The 16,182-nt window shown below is 41.7% G+C and overlaps 1 protein-coding gene across 3 annotated transcripts in view; it reads left to right on the top strand.

The window, feature by feature from the left end:
* BBS9 (Bardet-Biedl syndrome 9) overlaps positions 1–16,182 on the top strand; it is a 364,058-nt gene that overhangs the window by 299,960 nt on the left and 47,916 nt on the right. For all 3 annotated transcript variants that reach the window (XM_033088825.1, XM_033088826.1, XM_033088827.1), the window contains one exon: positions 5,499–5,721. In XM_033088825.1, the coding sequence (XP_032944716.1) occupies positions 5,499–5,721 (223 nt within the window). The remainder of the gene's footprint in view (positions 1–5,498; positions 5,722–16,182) is intronic.

The following is a 16,182-nucleotide window of genomic DNA, read 5'->3' as shown; positions in this document are numbered from 1 at the left end:
TGAAGTGGAAAGAAGTTCTCTGCGGTGTAGTGGTCCAGAGCGTGGGGTTTAGAACCATGTAGTCCTGGGTCCCATCACAGCTCCCACTTTTAATAATTGTGTCATTTGTGGTGAAATACTTTATATCTGGCACCTTAGTTGAAAGTTATAATACCTACCTCTTAGGCTAATAGTAAGAATTAGATCTAAAGAACAAAAGAAACAAACAAAACAGAAACAAACTCATAGATACAGAGAATATTTTGATGGTTGCCAGATGAGAGGGGGTTTGGGGATGCAGGTGAAAAGGGGGAAGGTATTAAGAAGTACAAATTGGTAGTTACAAAATAGTCATGGGGATGTAAAGTAAAGCATTAGGAATATAGTCAGTGATATGGTAATAACTATATATAGTGCCAGGTGAATGCTAGACTAGTCAGGTGGCTCACTTCTTAAATTATATAAATGTCTAATCACTATGCTGTACACTGAAATTAATATAAAATGATGTTGAATGTCAACTGTAATTGAAAAATTTTAAAAGTGGGGAAAAAAGGTGAAGGGAAATAACAGGTTCAGATTTCGAGGTGTAAAATAAGTAAGTCATGGGGATGTAACATGCAGCATAGGGAGGAAATGTAGTCCATAATATTGTGATTGCATGGTACAGTGTCAGATGGTTGCTGGACTTATCATGATCACTTCTTTAGGTATATAAATATTGAGTAAGTATGGTGTGCCCCTGAAACTAATATAATATTGTATGTCAACTATCTTTTAATAAAAATCTTTAAAGAAAAGAAAAAAGAATTAGCCAAAATAATATTTATAAAATCCTCAGCACATTTTCTAACACATGAGATCCTAAACAGTTTTTACTCTTGCTGCTATTGTAGCTGTTATTTCTGCTGCTGTTATTATTCATGGGGACCACCCCAGAAAAGATAAAGTTTTAGAGGGAATCTTACAAGTAAGAGAAACAGCATGGAATTATGTCTCATTAAATCTACAAGCACCTGGCAAGGGAAATTATTTTTTTTGGTTTTTAACTCATGAGGAAACTGAGACCCAGAGAGCTAAATAATTTTTCTAGAGACATATAGCTTATAAGAAAAAGTGCCACAATTCAACCTAGGTCTTCTGACTTCTAATCCAAGGCACTTTTCGTGACCCATGCTGCCTCTTCCATGAAGGTAAATAAGCAAGTATAAGTGTGTGATGGTGAATAGTGAGGGATCAGGGCTGCATGTCAGGGGAGGTCGCTAAAGACCTCAGGGGGAAAACAGCGTTGAACTCAGAACTCACTTTCTTGGGCGTCCATTGTCCCCTGGATTTGGACCTGGCAATCACTGTGTTGTTAGCTTTCCGGTACCTTCAAAGAAATGATTTTTATATACTTTCCTAGTTAGTTTCAGTGGGATAATTCCTCCAAAGTATCTAATTCACCATCCCCAGAAGCAGCTTTCCTCTGGACCGACCCTTCATTATCAATTTGATTTTCCAGTCTTAATTTTTGTTTTCTTTTTTTTTTAAGTTGCTACTGAATAGAACACTTGACTGGAAACTTTTGCCTGAAGCAAACTTTAATGCTTAGTCAAGGTGCTTGGCTCTGTGGGACATTATTAATGTTTTGTTTTGTTTTGTTTTAAAACTGAATACACTGTCCAGGATCAAGCTTCAAGATAATTCTAGTAATCTACTTTGTGTTCCCTTATCTAAAGTGTTGGGGTCAGAATGGGAGTACAGGTCAAATGCAAAACATAAGCTTAAAAAAAGAGAATCACACACTTCCTAACGTATATAAATGTCTCATCACTATGTTGTACACCTGAAGCTAATATAATATGTCAATTGTAATTGAAAAATAAATTCAAAAATTTTTTTTAAAGAAATGATTGTTTAACTTACATATAAGTAAACCAGTCAAATTGGTCCTTTATGTCCTGTAACCTAAGTAACTAATGATTAAATAAGTAAGTGAATGAATGCAAACATTGAAAAAAAAGTAGGATCAAACTAGGTTGATTTGAAGCAACCTTGTGCTTTCTACTTGTATGGCGGCTAAACTCTGTCAAAGAGGTTTTAGGTGATTGAAATAGCTAATCTTTAAGATACTTCTCACACTTGAGTTTCTAGATTTCCACATAGTTTTGTTACACATTTCATCAGGTAAGTATGCTATGGTGTGACCAGTGAATTATCACATTGCATTTTTATTTAACGAAACTCTCATTTCAAAGGCTCTTCTTTTGTCTCATAAACATTCCTTTTCATTGTCATATTTGAGCTTAAGTAGCAAGTCAAGCCCTCCAAATAATCCTGTATTTTAGTGGCAATCTTTCTGAAGTATTGGCCTCATGCCTCATTATATTAAAGAAATATTCCTGCCAAATACCTAAACATGACATGGTTTTTTATTTGATCTGCAAGTTGGCAGTAGGAAAGGAAATTCTGTAGTACCTCTATGTTAACTAAATGCCATATCTACTTAAATTATCTAATATGCTACTGTAACGTACTTAGGAAAACAGTAGTTTGCTTAGATGAATAGTCTGTAAAATAGTAGGGACTGTTTTAATGCTGAAGTGACCACAGAGCACACAAGTGCCAAATTGTATACAAAGGGTCTTTCCTCCTTATACACCAGATGTCTTCGTCAGTGGCTCCAAAAGCAACTTGAAAATATGTCCTATCCAATAACATTTGGGTTACTATTTTGTCTTAATTTACCTCTTCTCATTATTATTGAAATACAAATTCAATTTTAGATATTTGTCTAGGTTAGACTTTGATAGTTGTATAGAGATATCTTTGTAGTAACTAGTGGTTTATTATTCTTTAATGGTTTGGGGTAGGAAGCTGTTTTTATAGTTTTTGACATCTCTTGAAAGGATTTTCAAAATCAATCTAAAATAATTAATTTGTTTCCTAATTTGCTTAGTGGCATCTGTAATGGGTCACTAGTGTAAAAAAAATCCTGATTTTGGCAAGCGGTGGGAAGTCCTCTAGTGGATATACAAGTATATAGAGTCTGCACTTTGATCTAAAGAACCAGCTGCATAAGCCTAGAAGGAAGACGTGTGGTGAGTGTGGAGAAGGTCTGGGGTTAGTCATCTGTTTGCTGCTCGTTGTGAGTTGTGTGTGGTGCAGCTGCCAAGAGAGCAGAGGCGCCCAGAGGCCAGGCTGGCTGGGAGAGTTCCCAGGACATGGGAGGGACAGCTGTGTCCTGCGGTCCTATCCCTAGCCTGGTATCTCGGGGTCAGTTTGGGGTTCTCTAGTTAGTTGTATAAATTTTTAAGTGTTTCTCATTGGAGCTTATTCAAAGACAAGTGGTTAGGATAGAGAGAAAACTTGAAACCGTGTTTATATAAGGAAGAGCTGGAGGAACTGGGATGTTTATTCTGGAGGAGAGGGAACAGAATTGCTGTCTTCACAGATATAAAGGGCTGTCATGTAGAAGAGAGGTTCGATTTATTCTGCATGACTCTGGAGGGCAGAACAGGGGCCAGAGGGGCAAATTTTGGCTCAGTATAGGAATAGCTTTTTGCTGGTTACACATGTCCCTGAAAGTAATTAGCTGCCTCCAAAAGTAGTGATTCTGGATTGTGCAGACAGCCATGCCTAGGCAGATGGCTGCTGTTGTACAAAGGATCCTGGTCAAATCCCACCAGTCTGGACTAAAGATCTCCAACGTCCTCCCAACTCTGAGATCCTGGTCCTATAGCTCTCCCTCCATCCGTCTGTCCAGCAAACACATTTCTGGGCCATCCTGTTTACTAAGCCCAGTGCTGGGGGTGCAGAGATCTCCAGGCAGTGTGATGGGAACCACACCTGCAGGCAGTGACCACAGCACAGCGTGAGCAGTGCTGCGATGGCGCTGTGTGCGTGAGGCCGCAAAGCCCCGAGTGCCCTCCCTGGACGGCAGTGCCTGAGCTGAGTGGTAAGTGGGAGTTGGCCAGGTACAGATACTGCAGCGGGAGAGCCGAGCATGTGCAGAAGCCTGGGTGAGAGAGTGGGTGCAGGGGGATAAAGAAGAGAATCAAATGGAGCAGCAGCTGGAGCAGAAAGAGCTTTAAGTGCTAGACAAGCGCTTGGTGTTAGGAGCAACCTAATCCGATTTGCATATTTGAAAGGTGGCTCGACTGCGAAGGCTGAGGATGGGGTGGTACTAACAGTAAGTCTCCCAGGGGCTCCTTCTTTCTAAGTCTCAGGTTTCTCACCTTTTATGTAAGGGGCTTGGACAGTTGGGCATTATTCTATGAGAATCAGTTCATTCGTTGTCTTCCTTTGTAATTTCACTTTGATTGTCAGGCCCGTGGTGCCCTAGGTCTTCCCAGTCTCTGGGTACAGACGGAGTCACATGGGTGATGATACCCAGATTGCGCTCATGCTCCCCAAGTGTGCTGCTTAGCACCTCCAGACCCCATAAAATCTTGCCCAGTTATGTCTGGGACCTCCTGGGGATCCCCAGGGGGAGCTCATGAGCTGACCCCGCCTGCTCCTTGTCCTGTTGTTACCTGAGGATGGTGCCGACTCTTGCCAATCCTGCCGGCGCCGGTGGCCCCCTGACAGTGCCGAGGCCCCCACCCAGCACCAGGATTCCGAGAATTCCAGCCTTCACTGGGGTCTTTGCTGCAGCACAGCCACACTGGCCCCGGCAAAAGTGGGCTAAATCTCCCACTTCCTTTCTTTGTGTCACCTGAGCATTAAAGTGGGACTAGATAGGCTTGCATCTCACAAAATCCCTCCTGAAATAATCTCCTCTGACTTCTGCCTGTGACCCCAAAGCTGTGGGACCAGTAGCTGAGAGACACAGCAGGCTTTTTCTCCATTCCAGTTTTCCCCAGGGTTCCAGAGGTCGTCCCTGCGCTGAGCTGTTTCCCTTCAGCAGAAAGATAAGACAAAATGAATCCTGACAGCTTTCCCACCCATCCAGATCAGCAGACATACCCACACCGGCGATGATATTGTTGTTACTGATTGCTCATGCCTGGCTCAGGACGAAGCACTTCTCATATACCGTCTGATGTAATCACCCCAGCTCTTGGACGTCCAGACTACCGAAAATATTTCCCCGAAAATAAGACCTAGCCAGACAATGAACTCTAATGCATCTTTTGGAGCAAAAATAATATAAGGCCTGGTCTTATTTTACTATAAGACTGGGTCTCATCTAATATGATATAAGACCTGTCATATAATAATTTTTGCTCCAAAAGATGCATTAGAGCTAGTTGTACAGCTAGGTCTTATTTTCGGGGAAACCAGGTATTAGTATTCCCATTTGTAGATGAGGATGAGGCTAAGAGGAATTAAATAACGTGCTCAAGGTCAAACAGCTGGCAGAGCTAGAATTCAAAACCAGACTGATCTGGAATATCCCAGACGCCAAGCTCTTAACAAATCCCCCAACACTTGGACAGAAACACTCATGATCTTATAACTTAGTTAACAGTAAAGTGTCTGCTTTGCTCATTTGTCATCTTTGCATATATTTCAAAATTGGCTTTTGCATCCAGGGCTGGGAAGAAACGGTGGATGCTGCTCTCTCCCACCTCTTGAAGACCTGCCTGTCGAAGAGTTCGAAGGAGCAGGCTTTGAACCTCAGCAGCCAGCTGCACCTACCCAAAGACACCAGCCGGCTGAAGAAACACATCACCTTGCTGTGCGAGAGGTTGGCCAAAGGTGGGCGTCTCTGCCTTAGCACCGATGCCGCGGCCCCGCCAACCATGGTCATGCCAGGTAAGGGCTTCGTCCACGCTACCCAAGCACAACTGCACTTTCCCCAAATCAAAGGAATGTGCCTGTGGTTGTATTTGGGGTTTGGATTTCATATTAAAGTGATGATAGCCAAGAAAATTGCTTTCACGTTTCCCCTCAGATATCCCAAGGTAACCATTTGGATAAATATTCTTGGGGTATTTGCTTGCTAGACATTTCTAGAATGTTATGCCTCTTTTCCTTCCTCTGCTTTTAAATATATAATCCATTTTGTTGTGCTCCTAACCAAAAAAAAAAAGTGGCTTAGAGAATAAAACTCAATGTGATCTCGCGATACCATATTTCATAGCTGAAAATAGCATAATCCACGCAGCTAATGTTCTCCAGATGAGTCCCATCCCTTCTGCTGTTTGCTTGCATTGTGGTCATCGGAATAAGGGGGAAGAGACAGAGAAAAAGACGGGATCAGGAGATGGGAGCAGGCTTCAGGGCTGAGGCACGTATGGGCCGGGTGGTCAGTGGTGGCTGTGGCATCCAGGTCAGCAGCCTTGTCATAGCCGGAAGGGCTGAGCCATCAGTGGTGCTGCACTCTTTCCCTTACAGCAGCAGCTCCCAACGCTCTCTTCCCTCATGTAAGTTTCTCTCCTTACGGCAGCAGGAAGGAGCATCAAGTCAATGAATGTATTAAACGCAGCCGCTGCAGCATCTATTTCCTCCTGAAGCAAGGACCATGGTACGGGAAGTGGCGTGCTTTTCTCTTCTCCCTTCTTACATGCCTTTTGTGCCCCTCCCCCTCTCCAGGCTGATGCTCTTCCTGTTTCTTCCTTTCCCCCGCTCAATCGGCGTTCCTAGAAGTGAAAAGGAATGCAAGCGAAAACTTAAAAAGATAAACGTGGAGACAGTATAGCGTAATCTAATAAGCACAGACTCTGGAGGCAGACAGACCCGTGTTTGGGTCCTACCTCTGTGCTTATATGACCCGGGGTATGTGAGTTAACTTTCCAGAATCTTAGTTTCCTTTTGAAAGTGGATATAATAATGCCTCCCTTTTGCCAGGGCCTTAGACGTTTGTAAAGCACCTAGTACAATGCTTGGAACAGAGACACATGCAAAAATTCAAGCTGTAATTTACCATTGTTACAGATATATTATAATTTAGCCTTTGAATTCCGTGGGATGGTGGGGGGGGCGGGGAACTAGCTGGTTTGGGGTCATGGGATCCTACATTCCCTGGTTTCAAATTTTTTTATCTTAATTATACACCAATAGAATCTAACTTTTATTTCAAGAGAGTATTTGGAATGTGGCATTTCAGAATAGAAATACCTTCCCACATAGAAACTGTTCTAATAGTTTGTCTTCATTTAGTCCCTCTTCATCTTGCCCTTGTCACCATCCTCCTGACTGGTCCTTCGACCTCTGCTCGTCCGACTCTGTCCACTACTACAGGATTATTTTCCTAAGAAATAAATATTTAGGCTCAAGGCGACAGTAAATGAAAAAATATTCTCTGTAATCGGCAGTCAGTATAGGGCACTCCATCCTTCCTTGCGAACTGGAAAAACAATGGAGACTTGAGGGAGGAGGACACATGTATAAAAGAGAAAAGTTAGAGGGATGGCAATTGGCTCCCGATTGGCTGGTGTGTCTGGGCCATATCTTCCGCATGTCCCTGTTGGAGCTTCTTTGGGGACAGCCATTCGGTGTCCTGGGGCGATGCTGTGAGGAAAGACCCAGACACCTGAGAAAGCACATGTTCCCCTCGTCACATTGACTGATTTTGGAACTTCCATCATTTGTTTAAGTAACTACATTTGGAAGCAACTTGAGGGCTGTGTCTGTGTAAGCCCTCAATGCAAACATTTTTGAATGTACAGAAGGAAGGGGCAGAGAAAAGGAGGAAGAGAAGGAAGGAAGGGAGAGAGAAAGAAATGAAGGAAGACAGAGTATGTATTTTTTGATAAACCAGGAGTCTGTAAGCCATGTCTGCCTTCCGTGTCCAGTCTAGCCAAGTTCATTCCACTGGGTAGGTTGAGGCTGTACACATTTGTGCTTCACGGTCACTGTCATAACCGCTTGCTGTTACTTACGGATGACCCCGTTTTCAACTCTGTGTGAGTGAGGCTCCCTCGCACTGGCCCCCATCTAATCATGACTGAGTTCGTTTAAACCATTAAATCGGTGTTCTTTGTCATCGACTTGCCCCATTATTGCCTATTGTACCTTTCCTCCCTACAGTTCAAATTTTTCACACACTTATTTCTGTATTGAGCACATTTTTGAGGTAGGAGAAACATGTAGAGTTTTTGCTGTTTTACAAATAGAAAAATGAGTTAGGAAAAGCTACATATCTTGCCCAGAGTTCCATGGTTACTGGAAGGGTTAGGTCTAGAAGCCAAATCTTCTAGCTCACTGTGCTTCCCTGCAGACCACGCAGACCACAACGGTACAAATACATTTCTAGCCTGGCTTCCTCCTGTGTCAGCTCTTCTGGGTCTGGCTTCTTATCCCTTCAACTGGTCTAGCAGAGTGGAAGGAAGAGGGCAGAAATAGTTTCATGCAGTCTCTTTTCTTTAATAAGATTTATCTTCGTTTTGTGCTTAATTTTCATTATCTCCATAGGTGACACGATATCATTACCACAGAGATAATACGAAAGGCTGTGAGTTATTTCCGCTTCGAGCCAATAGTTGTGCAATTGGCCATGCTAGTTTAGCTATGATAGCTGTTTCAGGAGACATGAAGGCAAAGTGGCTTCCTGAAGCGTCAAGTATTTTTCACAGACACGATCCTTTTTTAATAACTGGGCAGGAGCTCAGAAACCATCATGGTTCACCCACCTCACTGAACAGCTGAGGTAACCGAGGCCTGGCAGGCTGAGGCGACTTAGTGCTTGTGCTTAGTGCTTAGGGTGGGAGTGTGTGTCATTTTACCATGTTCCCTATTAAATTGCAGATGGATGAATATCTTTGCATAAAAACCCCTTGGTCTTTTCTAGCCTCCTGACTTTATGAGCCCAGCACTTTGGCGTGTCTTTCTTTGCTCCAGCAAAGGCCACGATGACACCATCGTCCTGAGTTTGAACAATCTTTCCCGCATGGAATTCCCTGAGGGAGCTCTCATCCTCACCTCCCTCCTGCCCACCTTGATCAACCTTCAGAGTCTCTATCAGGATGTAGCCTAAACTTTTTGGGTGAATTCTTTTTATTGCAGAAGCATCAAACTTGTGTGTGTCTTATCTGCAGCTCGAGTAGTCGCATCTTTCTGCTGGGAATATTGCATTTTTGCTAAATGTCTTTTTTCCTAATCTCAGCTGTATGCATTCTGCCCTTAGAGCAGGAGTCACAGGGGGCCATCAGGTGGTGTTTTTTACAAATCTGAACGTGCGTGGTGGCAGTGGCCCAGCTGGCGTTCTCTTACGTGTTTGTTACCCACTTCGATCCTGCAGATGCTGGAGGCTGAGATTTGTTAGATTGCCAGTGGCTTCCTTCTGTGGCCTCAGTGCTTAGGACAAAAAATATTTCAATGGCCCTCATTACAGCTCAGACTTGAATGTCTCAAGCACATATGCAAAACTTAATATATATTTGGATGGGTCTAACTCCCAATACTTGGAGATTCAACATTGCTTTGCCCACCAAGAGGTGGTATGGATTAGTGGTGGCCCATCAGATGGAAGCTTGGAGAGCCAGTGGTATGGGACCCGCAGCAGAGCAGGCAGAGCATGCTGGGCAAGGAAAGGGGCTTACAGACAGTCCAGGCCGAGCAAGTGCCTCCAGTGAATAGCCTCTCAATGCGATCAAATGAGTCAGACGCCATAATGGGCCATAGCTTCAGCTGTATTATCTTTGGCACAACCGGACTCCAGGGCCAAAAGGAAGCCAAGAGGTGGGGAAAAGGAAGCAAAGAAGGTTTGATAAGTAAGATGAGCCTTTTAGCAAATATGGTTAGAAAACTTATTTTGAGATGTGGTGTGGACCACCCAAGAATTAGTATTTTGTGCTTCTTTGCTCTGTTAAGTGGGTAGGAGAATATAGAGAGTATAAATCTGGATGAGGTATCTATTCTATCCTTTGGAGAGATATGTATTTAAAATGCCCAATTTTTAATATTTTAAATGAGTTAATGACCTTTTTGCCTTAAGGGTTGGATGTTATTTTGAGGCTACTTCTAAATAACCCATTTCAACAGAATTTTATTTTTTAATTTTTTTAATTCTAATCTGCCATCTTGGACCTCCTCTCCTTTTCAACAGAATTTAAATTTAGTTCTCTGAGGTCTCACGTAGATGCTTGATAAGTCATTTGGCATTCTTATCTCTCGTCTACTTCGCAGTTTTCTCAACTATAAATAGGGATAATAATGGTTCTTGACCACAGAGTTGTTGGCCAAATTAAATACAGTCGTATGTGGAAAATGCTTAGCAGGGGCCTGGCACATAGCAAATTCTCACTAAATATGAGCTTCTATTATTATAATAATAATTATAAATACTAATGTAAAATCTCAAAGGTACCTGTGAGAACTTAATAAAAGGATTCTATAGTTAGAAGAGTGAAAAATATGAGACAGGACATTTTTAAAAAGAAAAGTGTCAGATTTGCCTTTTCAGAATATGTGTTGTAAAGTGACAGTAAATTGCAATGCTGCAATTATAAAAAGAGCGTGGTGCATAAACTAGAAAGTTCAGAATTGACTAAAGTATGGAAGGTTTGAGACTATTTGGTATCAGAAAAAGACTACCCAAAAATTAGGGCCAACCTTTCATTGTTTTCATTGGTAAAATGAAAGATTTATTTGAAAAATAAGTAAAATCAAGATTTACAGTAAATTTATTTTATCATATCTTTGCCGAAATTTATGTTATCCCTACAGTTATGTTCTAATTCTTAGAGACAACCGTGAAAGAATTATGCAGGATTCTTGTTTTTGTTTTTGCTTTGGTTCTGGTGTGATGGATGATACATGCTTAAAATTTGACTGTTCAGACACCTTTACAAAGAGTTTCCTTTTTAGGAAAAAAAAATACCCCAAGGCACCATTCATTTTCCTAGAAGTCTTCCTTAGCCCTTTGATATGCAAGTCATGTTCTTCAGAAGCATCTATCATCATTCTTGTCAATTTTCTTCTCTTCATTGTTAACTGGACTGACGCCCAGATTCCCACTGGCCAGTGTCCTCATATGCGACACAAACAGCTCTCCAATCACACTTTCACTACATTAAGTCTTGCATCACTTTCAAGATTTGTAATTTCCTTCTGCAACCAATTTATGCCGTATTTGCACCAATTTTAAACAGTCAATGAGAGATGAACTAATATCAAAACTTGAAAAATTAATCTGGGGAACATAATTTAGTGGTTACCAGAGGGTAAGTGGGTTGGGGGGTGGGAGGTGAGGGTAAGGGGGATCAAATATACGGTGATGGAAGGAGAACTAACTCTGGGTGGTGAACACACAATGTAATTTATAGATGATGTAATACAGAATTGCACACCTGAAATCTATGTAATTTTACTAACAATTGTCACCCCAATAAATAAATAAACAAATAAATAAAAAAAGTTGGTGGTAGGGGAGATTCATCTAGTGTTAAAGGCGAAAGAAAGATACTGAGGAGAGACTAATTTTATAAGTGGCCAATTCGTTTTTGAGTGAAGGTCTTTGTGCCATGCTTTTGCTTTTCTAACCATAGTTGGGATCATTAAAACTTCTATAAGTAGGAGAATCCACCCTCACCCCACCAGTTGTATATGTAAAAATTTAGATGTGCAACTCTGAACTCAGACCTCTTATTTCAAAGCAGTGGAGAACAAGATGAATTAGTTAAGAAATGGTTCTGGGAACTGACTGGCAAACGATTGGAAGAAAAAACCCAGGTTCCCGAGCCCTACCATATACCACAGTACATTTCAAATGGATAAGAGATTGAAATGGAAAACAATGAAATCACAAAAACCCAGAAGGAGCGAGAGGTGGATCCACAGATCTGGAGGCAGGCTAGGCCCTTCTAAGTCAGTCAGCAGAGAGGTGTAAACCAAGGTGTGTGTTAATGGTAATTCTCCTGGGTGGCAGAGGGACCAGTGGCGTGTGGGCACCTTCCTACTCTTCCCTTTCCATAAATTGTGTATATTTTAGTACAAATAACGTTTAGAACGTGTAAAAAGGGACCGTGGTAGAAAGTGGCAACAAGAAAACAACTATAATTGTATCAGAAATGGTAGTGAGAAAGAAACAAGGACCACTTTTATAAATCAGGAAGATTAATGGCTTTTTGTTCCCGACAGGAAATAAGTTATTCAAGGGAAATGACCGTGTGTTTATGCGGCTTGTTTGTATTTCAGTTCTGATAAATGAACCCACGTCCTTCACAGGATTCTTTGTAGAAATGTGTGCAGCGAGTTTATTATAGATTCTGCCTCCTTCCCGTCTCTGTGTCCCCTCTCTGAACGTAGGCCAAACACAAGTTATTATTGATCTCTGAGGAATTTCTTCTCCTTCTCGTGAGTGACTTCATAATTGCTGAATCTGGGGAACCCTGGGCCTGCAACCCACTTGGCTGCTCTGCAGTTTTACAGTGAGACCATTTCCTTCTTAGAACATTCTCATGCCTTGGCTCCTCTTTCATTATTGGAAACTGTTCCTGTCCCCTCAGGCCTGTCCTTTCCAGTCTGCTTTGTGGCTTCTTGTTCCTTTTTCTGTCTCTTGACTGTTGGTCTTCTGACTTCATCCTTTCCTGGACAGTCTCATCCGACTGCCACCTGAATTGTACCTTTCTGTCTGGCCTCCCTTCCAGCTTTCACATGTTTCCCACAGTACACCACAGGCCTCTCCAATTCCACATGCCAGAGTGAAACTCCTCTCCCGTGGGTCTGATCTCAGTGGGTATTACCCAGTGCCCAGGCCAGGAACCTCAGAGACGACTTTGACTCGCTGTTTCCTTTACTCACCTTGTTCAGTTAGTCACCAAGACCTGATGATGGTACCTCCTAAATATATCTCTTGTGCTATCCACACTGCTATTACCTTGCTTAACACCTTCATTTCCTATTCAGACTAGTAAAACGACCTACCAATAGCCTCCTTGTATTAAGAATTCTCCTTTATTTTTAGTACTACCATAAAAGAGAACTTATGAATGTTCGTAGCAGAATTATAGCCAAAAGGGGGAGGCATTCCAAATACTCATCAGCTGACGCACGGATAAATACAAGTGATCTATCCATACAGTGGAAGATACTTTAGCAGTCCAAAGAACTACAGCGCGGCTGAACCTTGAACACACTATGCCAAGTGAAAGAAGCTGTCCAAAAGACCACATATTATATGATTCCCTTCATATAAAATGTCTAGAGTAGGCATATTCATAGGGACAGAGTGTATTAGTGTTTGCCTAGGGGTGGGGCGGGGTGGGGTGGGGTGGGGTGGGGTGGGGTGGGGTGGGGCGGGGCGGGGCGGGGCGGGGCGGGGCGGGGCGGGGTGGGGTGGGGCGGGGCGGGGTGGAAAAGTGGTAATGATAGCTAATGGGTATGGGGTTTCCTTTCGGACGGGAAAAGTTTTCTAAAATTAGACTGTAGTGATGGTTGCAGAACTCTGTGAATATACTAAAAACCATTGAATATATATATTTCAAAAGTCTGAATTATATAATATGTGAATTATATTGCAATAACATTGTTAAAAATAACTCATTTCTTTTAGCAGATAAAACATGTTCTTTGTAGAAATTTTGAAAATTCAGATAAAAAAGAAAATTAAAAATTACTAATAATCTAACCACCCTGAAATAGATACAAAATCTACTCTATATACATTTATGTATGTGTATATACATATGTATTCTGTGTATATGTGTATACATATTCTTCCCATCTTTTTTATTTGCATGTATATATTTTTATTTTATTACAGTGGATCATTCTGTATCTATTACCTTATAACCCACTTTAAAAACTTTAATTATATCATTATTGCTTTATTAAATATTAAATATTATTTTAATAGCTACATTATCCGCCCCCTGTTGTCAAATATACATACTCTATCTGATTTTAGTATAGTAAATAATTATTTAGTGAATATTCTTGTAGTTAAATCTGTGTACATCAGCAATGACTTGATGCTTTTCCATGAGTATGAGTTTCTTTGAAAAAATAAGGATGTGGGTACGTCTTCCCTGCTTGAAAAGATTCTACGGCTCCCTGTCACCCCCCACATTAAGTGGGTCCTAAGCCTGAATTGCAATGTTCTTTACTAAACAGACGCACATTATCATTCTAGCTGCACTTCCTTCCTGAAGATCCTTTACTGATACTGAATTACTCACTATTTTCCAAGTACACATGCTTTGCAAATACACGCTTTGCAAGCTTCTGTGCATTTAAATAGTTTCCTTGGCTTACAGGGTCAGGTCAGTCTTTGGCTGGTGGTAAACTTACCACTAATTTCTGAAGACCCAGTTCCAATGGTGTTCTACAAAGCACTCCCTGGTCCTCCTCGCACTCCTGGCCCTCTCTCCTCTGTGCTCCCCAGTCTCTGGGCATATGGCTAGTAGATACTTACCATAGGGTTCCATCGTTTAATACTTTTATTTCACCCCTCACCCCTGTCTTAGTCTGCGAGGGCTGCCGTAATAAAATACCACAGGCTGGGTGGCCTAAACAATGGGACCTTATTTTCTCACAGTTCTGGAGGCTAGAAATCCAAGATTGAGGTGCTGGCAGGTTTGGTTTCTCCTGCAGCCTTTCTCCTGGTGGCTTGCAGATGGCCGCCACTTCTCTGTGACCTCACATGGCCTTTTCCTCTGTGTGTGCATACTCTTGGTGTGTCTCTCCCTCCCCTTGTAAGGACATCAGTCCTTTTGGCTTAGGGCCCCACCCTATGACCTCATGTGACCTCAATCACCTCTTTAAAGGCCCTATCTCCAAATATAGTCACATTGGGGGCTAGAGCCTCAACCTATGAAGTTTGAAAGGACACAGTTCAGTTTATAATACCCCCAGATAGAAGGTAAGTGCATGACGAACTCAATATCTAGTGTATTCTTCTTTGTGACCTCAGCACCTCACTTATGCCTGGCATGTAGATAGTTGAGGCCCACCATATATTTTTAAAACTTCTTATTTTGAAATAATACAAAATATCTGTAATGATTTTAATTACAGAGTCACAAGAAGCTGCAAAAATACTGTATAGAATCCCATGTACCTTTATCCAGCTTTCCCCAATGGTAACATTTTTATATACCTGTAGTACAGTATCAAAAATAGGAAATTCACATTGGTCTGCCTTATATTTTTAGAATGAATCAGCAAGGCTTTTTGTAAAGAGGATAAATCCTGAAGTAGGTATATGTTTTGGACTTTTAGAAAGAGCAGTGGCCGATATTACAGGTAGATAGTGATATGAGCAGGAAGATGTGGGCTGTCAGGAAACTGGTTGAGTTTCAGGTTGGAAATTCAGTGGCGAGGTGATAAACACCAGTTCACATAGGAACTGTAAAATCTAGGTAAAATAGATTGGGCAGATGTGGGTGGAAATGGGAGCTGTTGTAAGTTCTTAAGCTGTACGTGACTTATAAAAAGCAGAAATACGAATTTAGAAATACTAATCTGATGGTGATATGCAGGATAGAGGAAAATATGAAAAACAGGGAAGAATATACAGATGTTCCACCAAGTTTTTTAGTTGCCATTGATGGAAATGATAAGTGAATTTTGTTTGTTATGGACAATGTGATTCGTTTTGAATCCAGTGAGCTTGAGATGATGAAGTTGCATCCAAGGAGAGATATGTGTCAACAGCTGGAGGAATTGTAGCTTGAGGGCAAGATTGAAGCTGGAAAAGTAGACTTAGTATCCTCGGCTTAGAGGTCATCATTTTGCAGTTGGATGAAACCCCTGTGGGAGGGAACACTAGATTTGGGACTTAGCTGCAGAGCCCCAAATCTGGGACAAGATGTGGATTCTGTAGGGAGGAGTGAATTTCCAAGAATTCCCTGAAGAGCTGGTGTCTGTACTATCAAGGACAGAAGAAGGTCAAGGAAAGATCCTTCTGTAACTGGAAGGAACAATATAGAAAGGCAGATGGAAGAAGAAGTAGGCTGTTGTCAGGGTTCTTATTTCTTTTCTTTTTCTTCTCTAAAAGAAGATATTTAAAGATGTTTGAGGGTCAGGGGGGTAGCAAGAATGAGACTGATAAACTCCAACATTCATGTTCAATGGGAAGCTTTGAGGAGGCAGAGGAATAATCTAAAACATAAGTAAACTGAATAGATTTAGTATTGGAGAAGAGAAGAAATGAGAACTTGGGAATACATGGAGATTTTGAAAAAAAGGGAAGTTCAGTGAAGTCCAGCCACATGAACTTTGGAGAAGTCAAGTTTTGTAACGATCTGTGAGAGAGCAAGAAGCGATGCGTGGTGAGCTGTAAATTAGTCAGTTTGCAGTCGCCACTGTGGGAGGGACAAGCAAAGCCACGGA

This window comes from Rhinolophus ferrumequinum, chromosome 20 (assembly GCF_004115265.2).
Source record: "Rhinolophus ferrumequinum isolate MPI-CBG mRhiFer1 chromosome 20, mRhiFer1_v1.p, whole genome shotgun sequence".
Taxonomy (NCBI): Eukaryota; Metazoa; Chordata; class Mammalia; order Chiroptera; family Rhinolophidae; genus Rhinolophus; species Rhinolophus ferrumequinum.
This window is presented reverse-complemented; position numbering and strand designations above follow the sequence as displayed.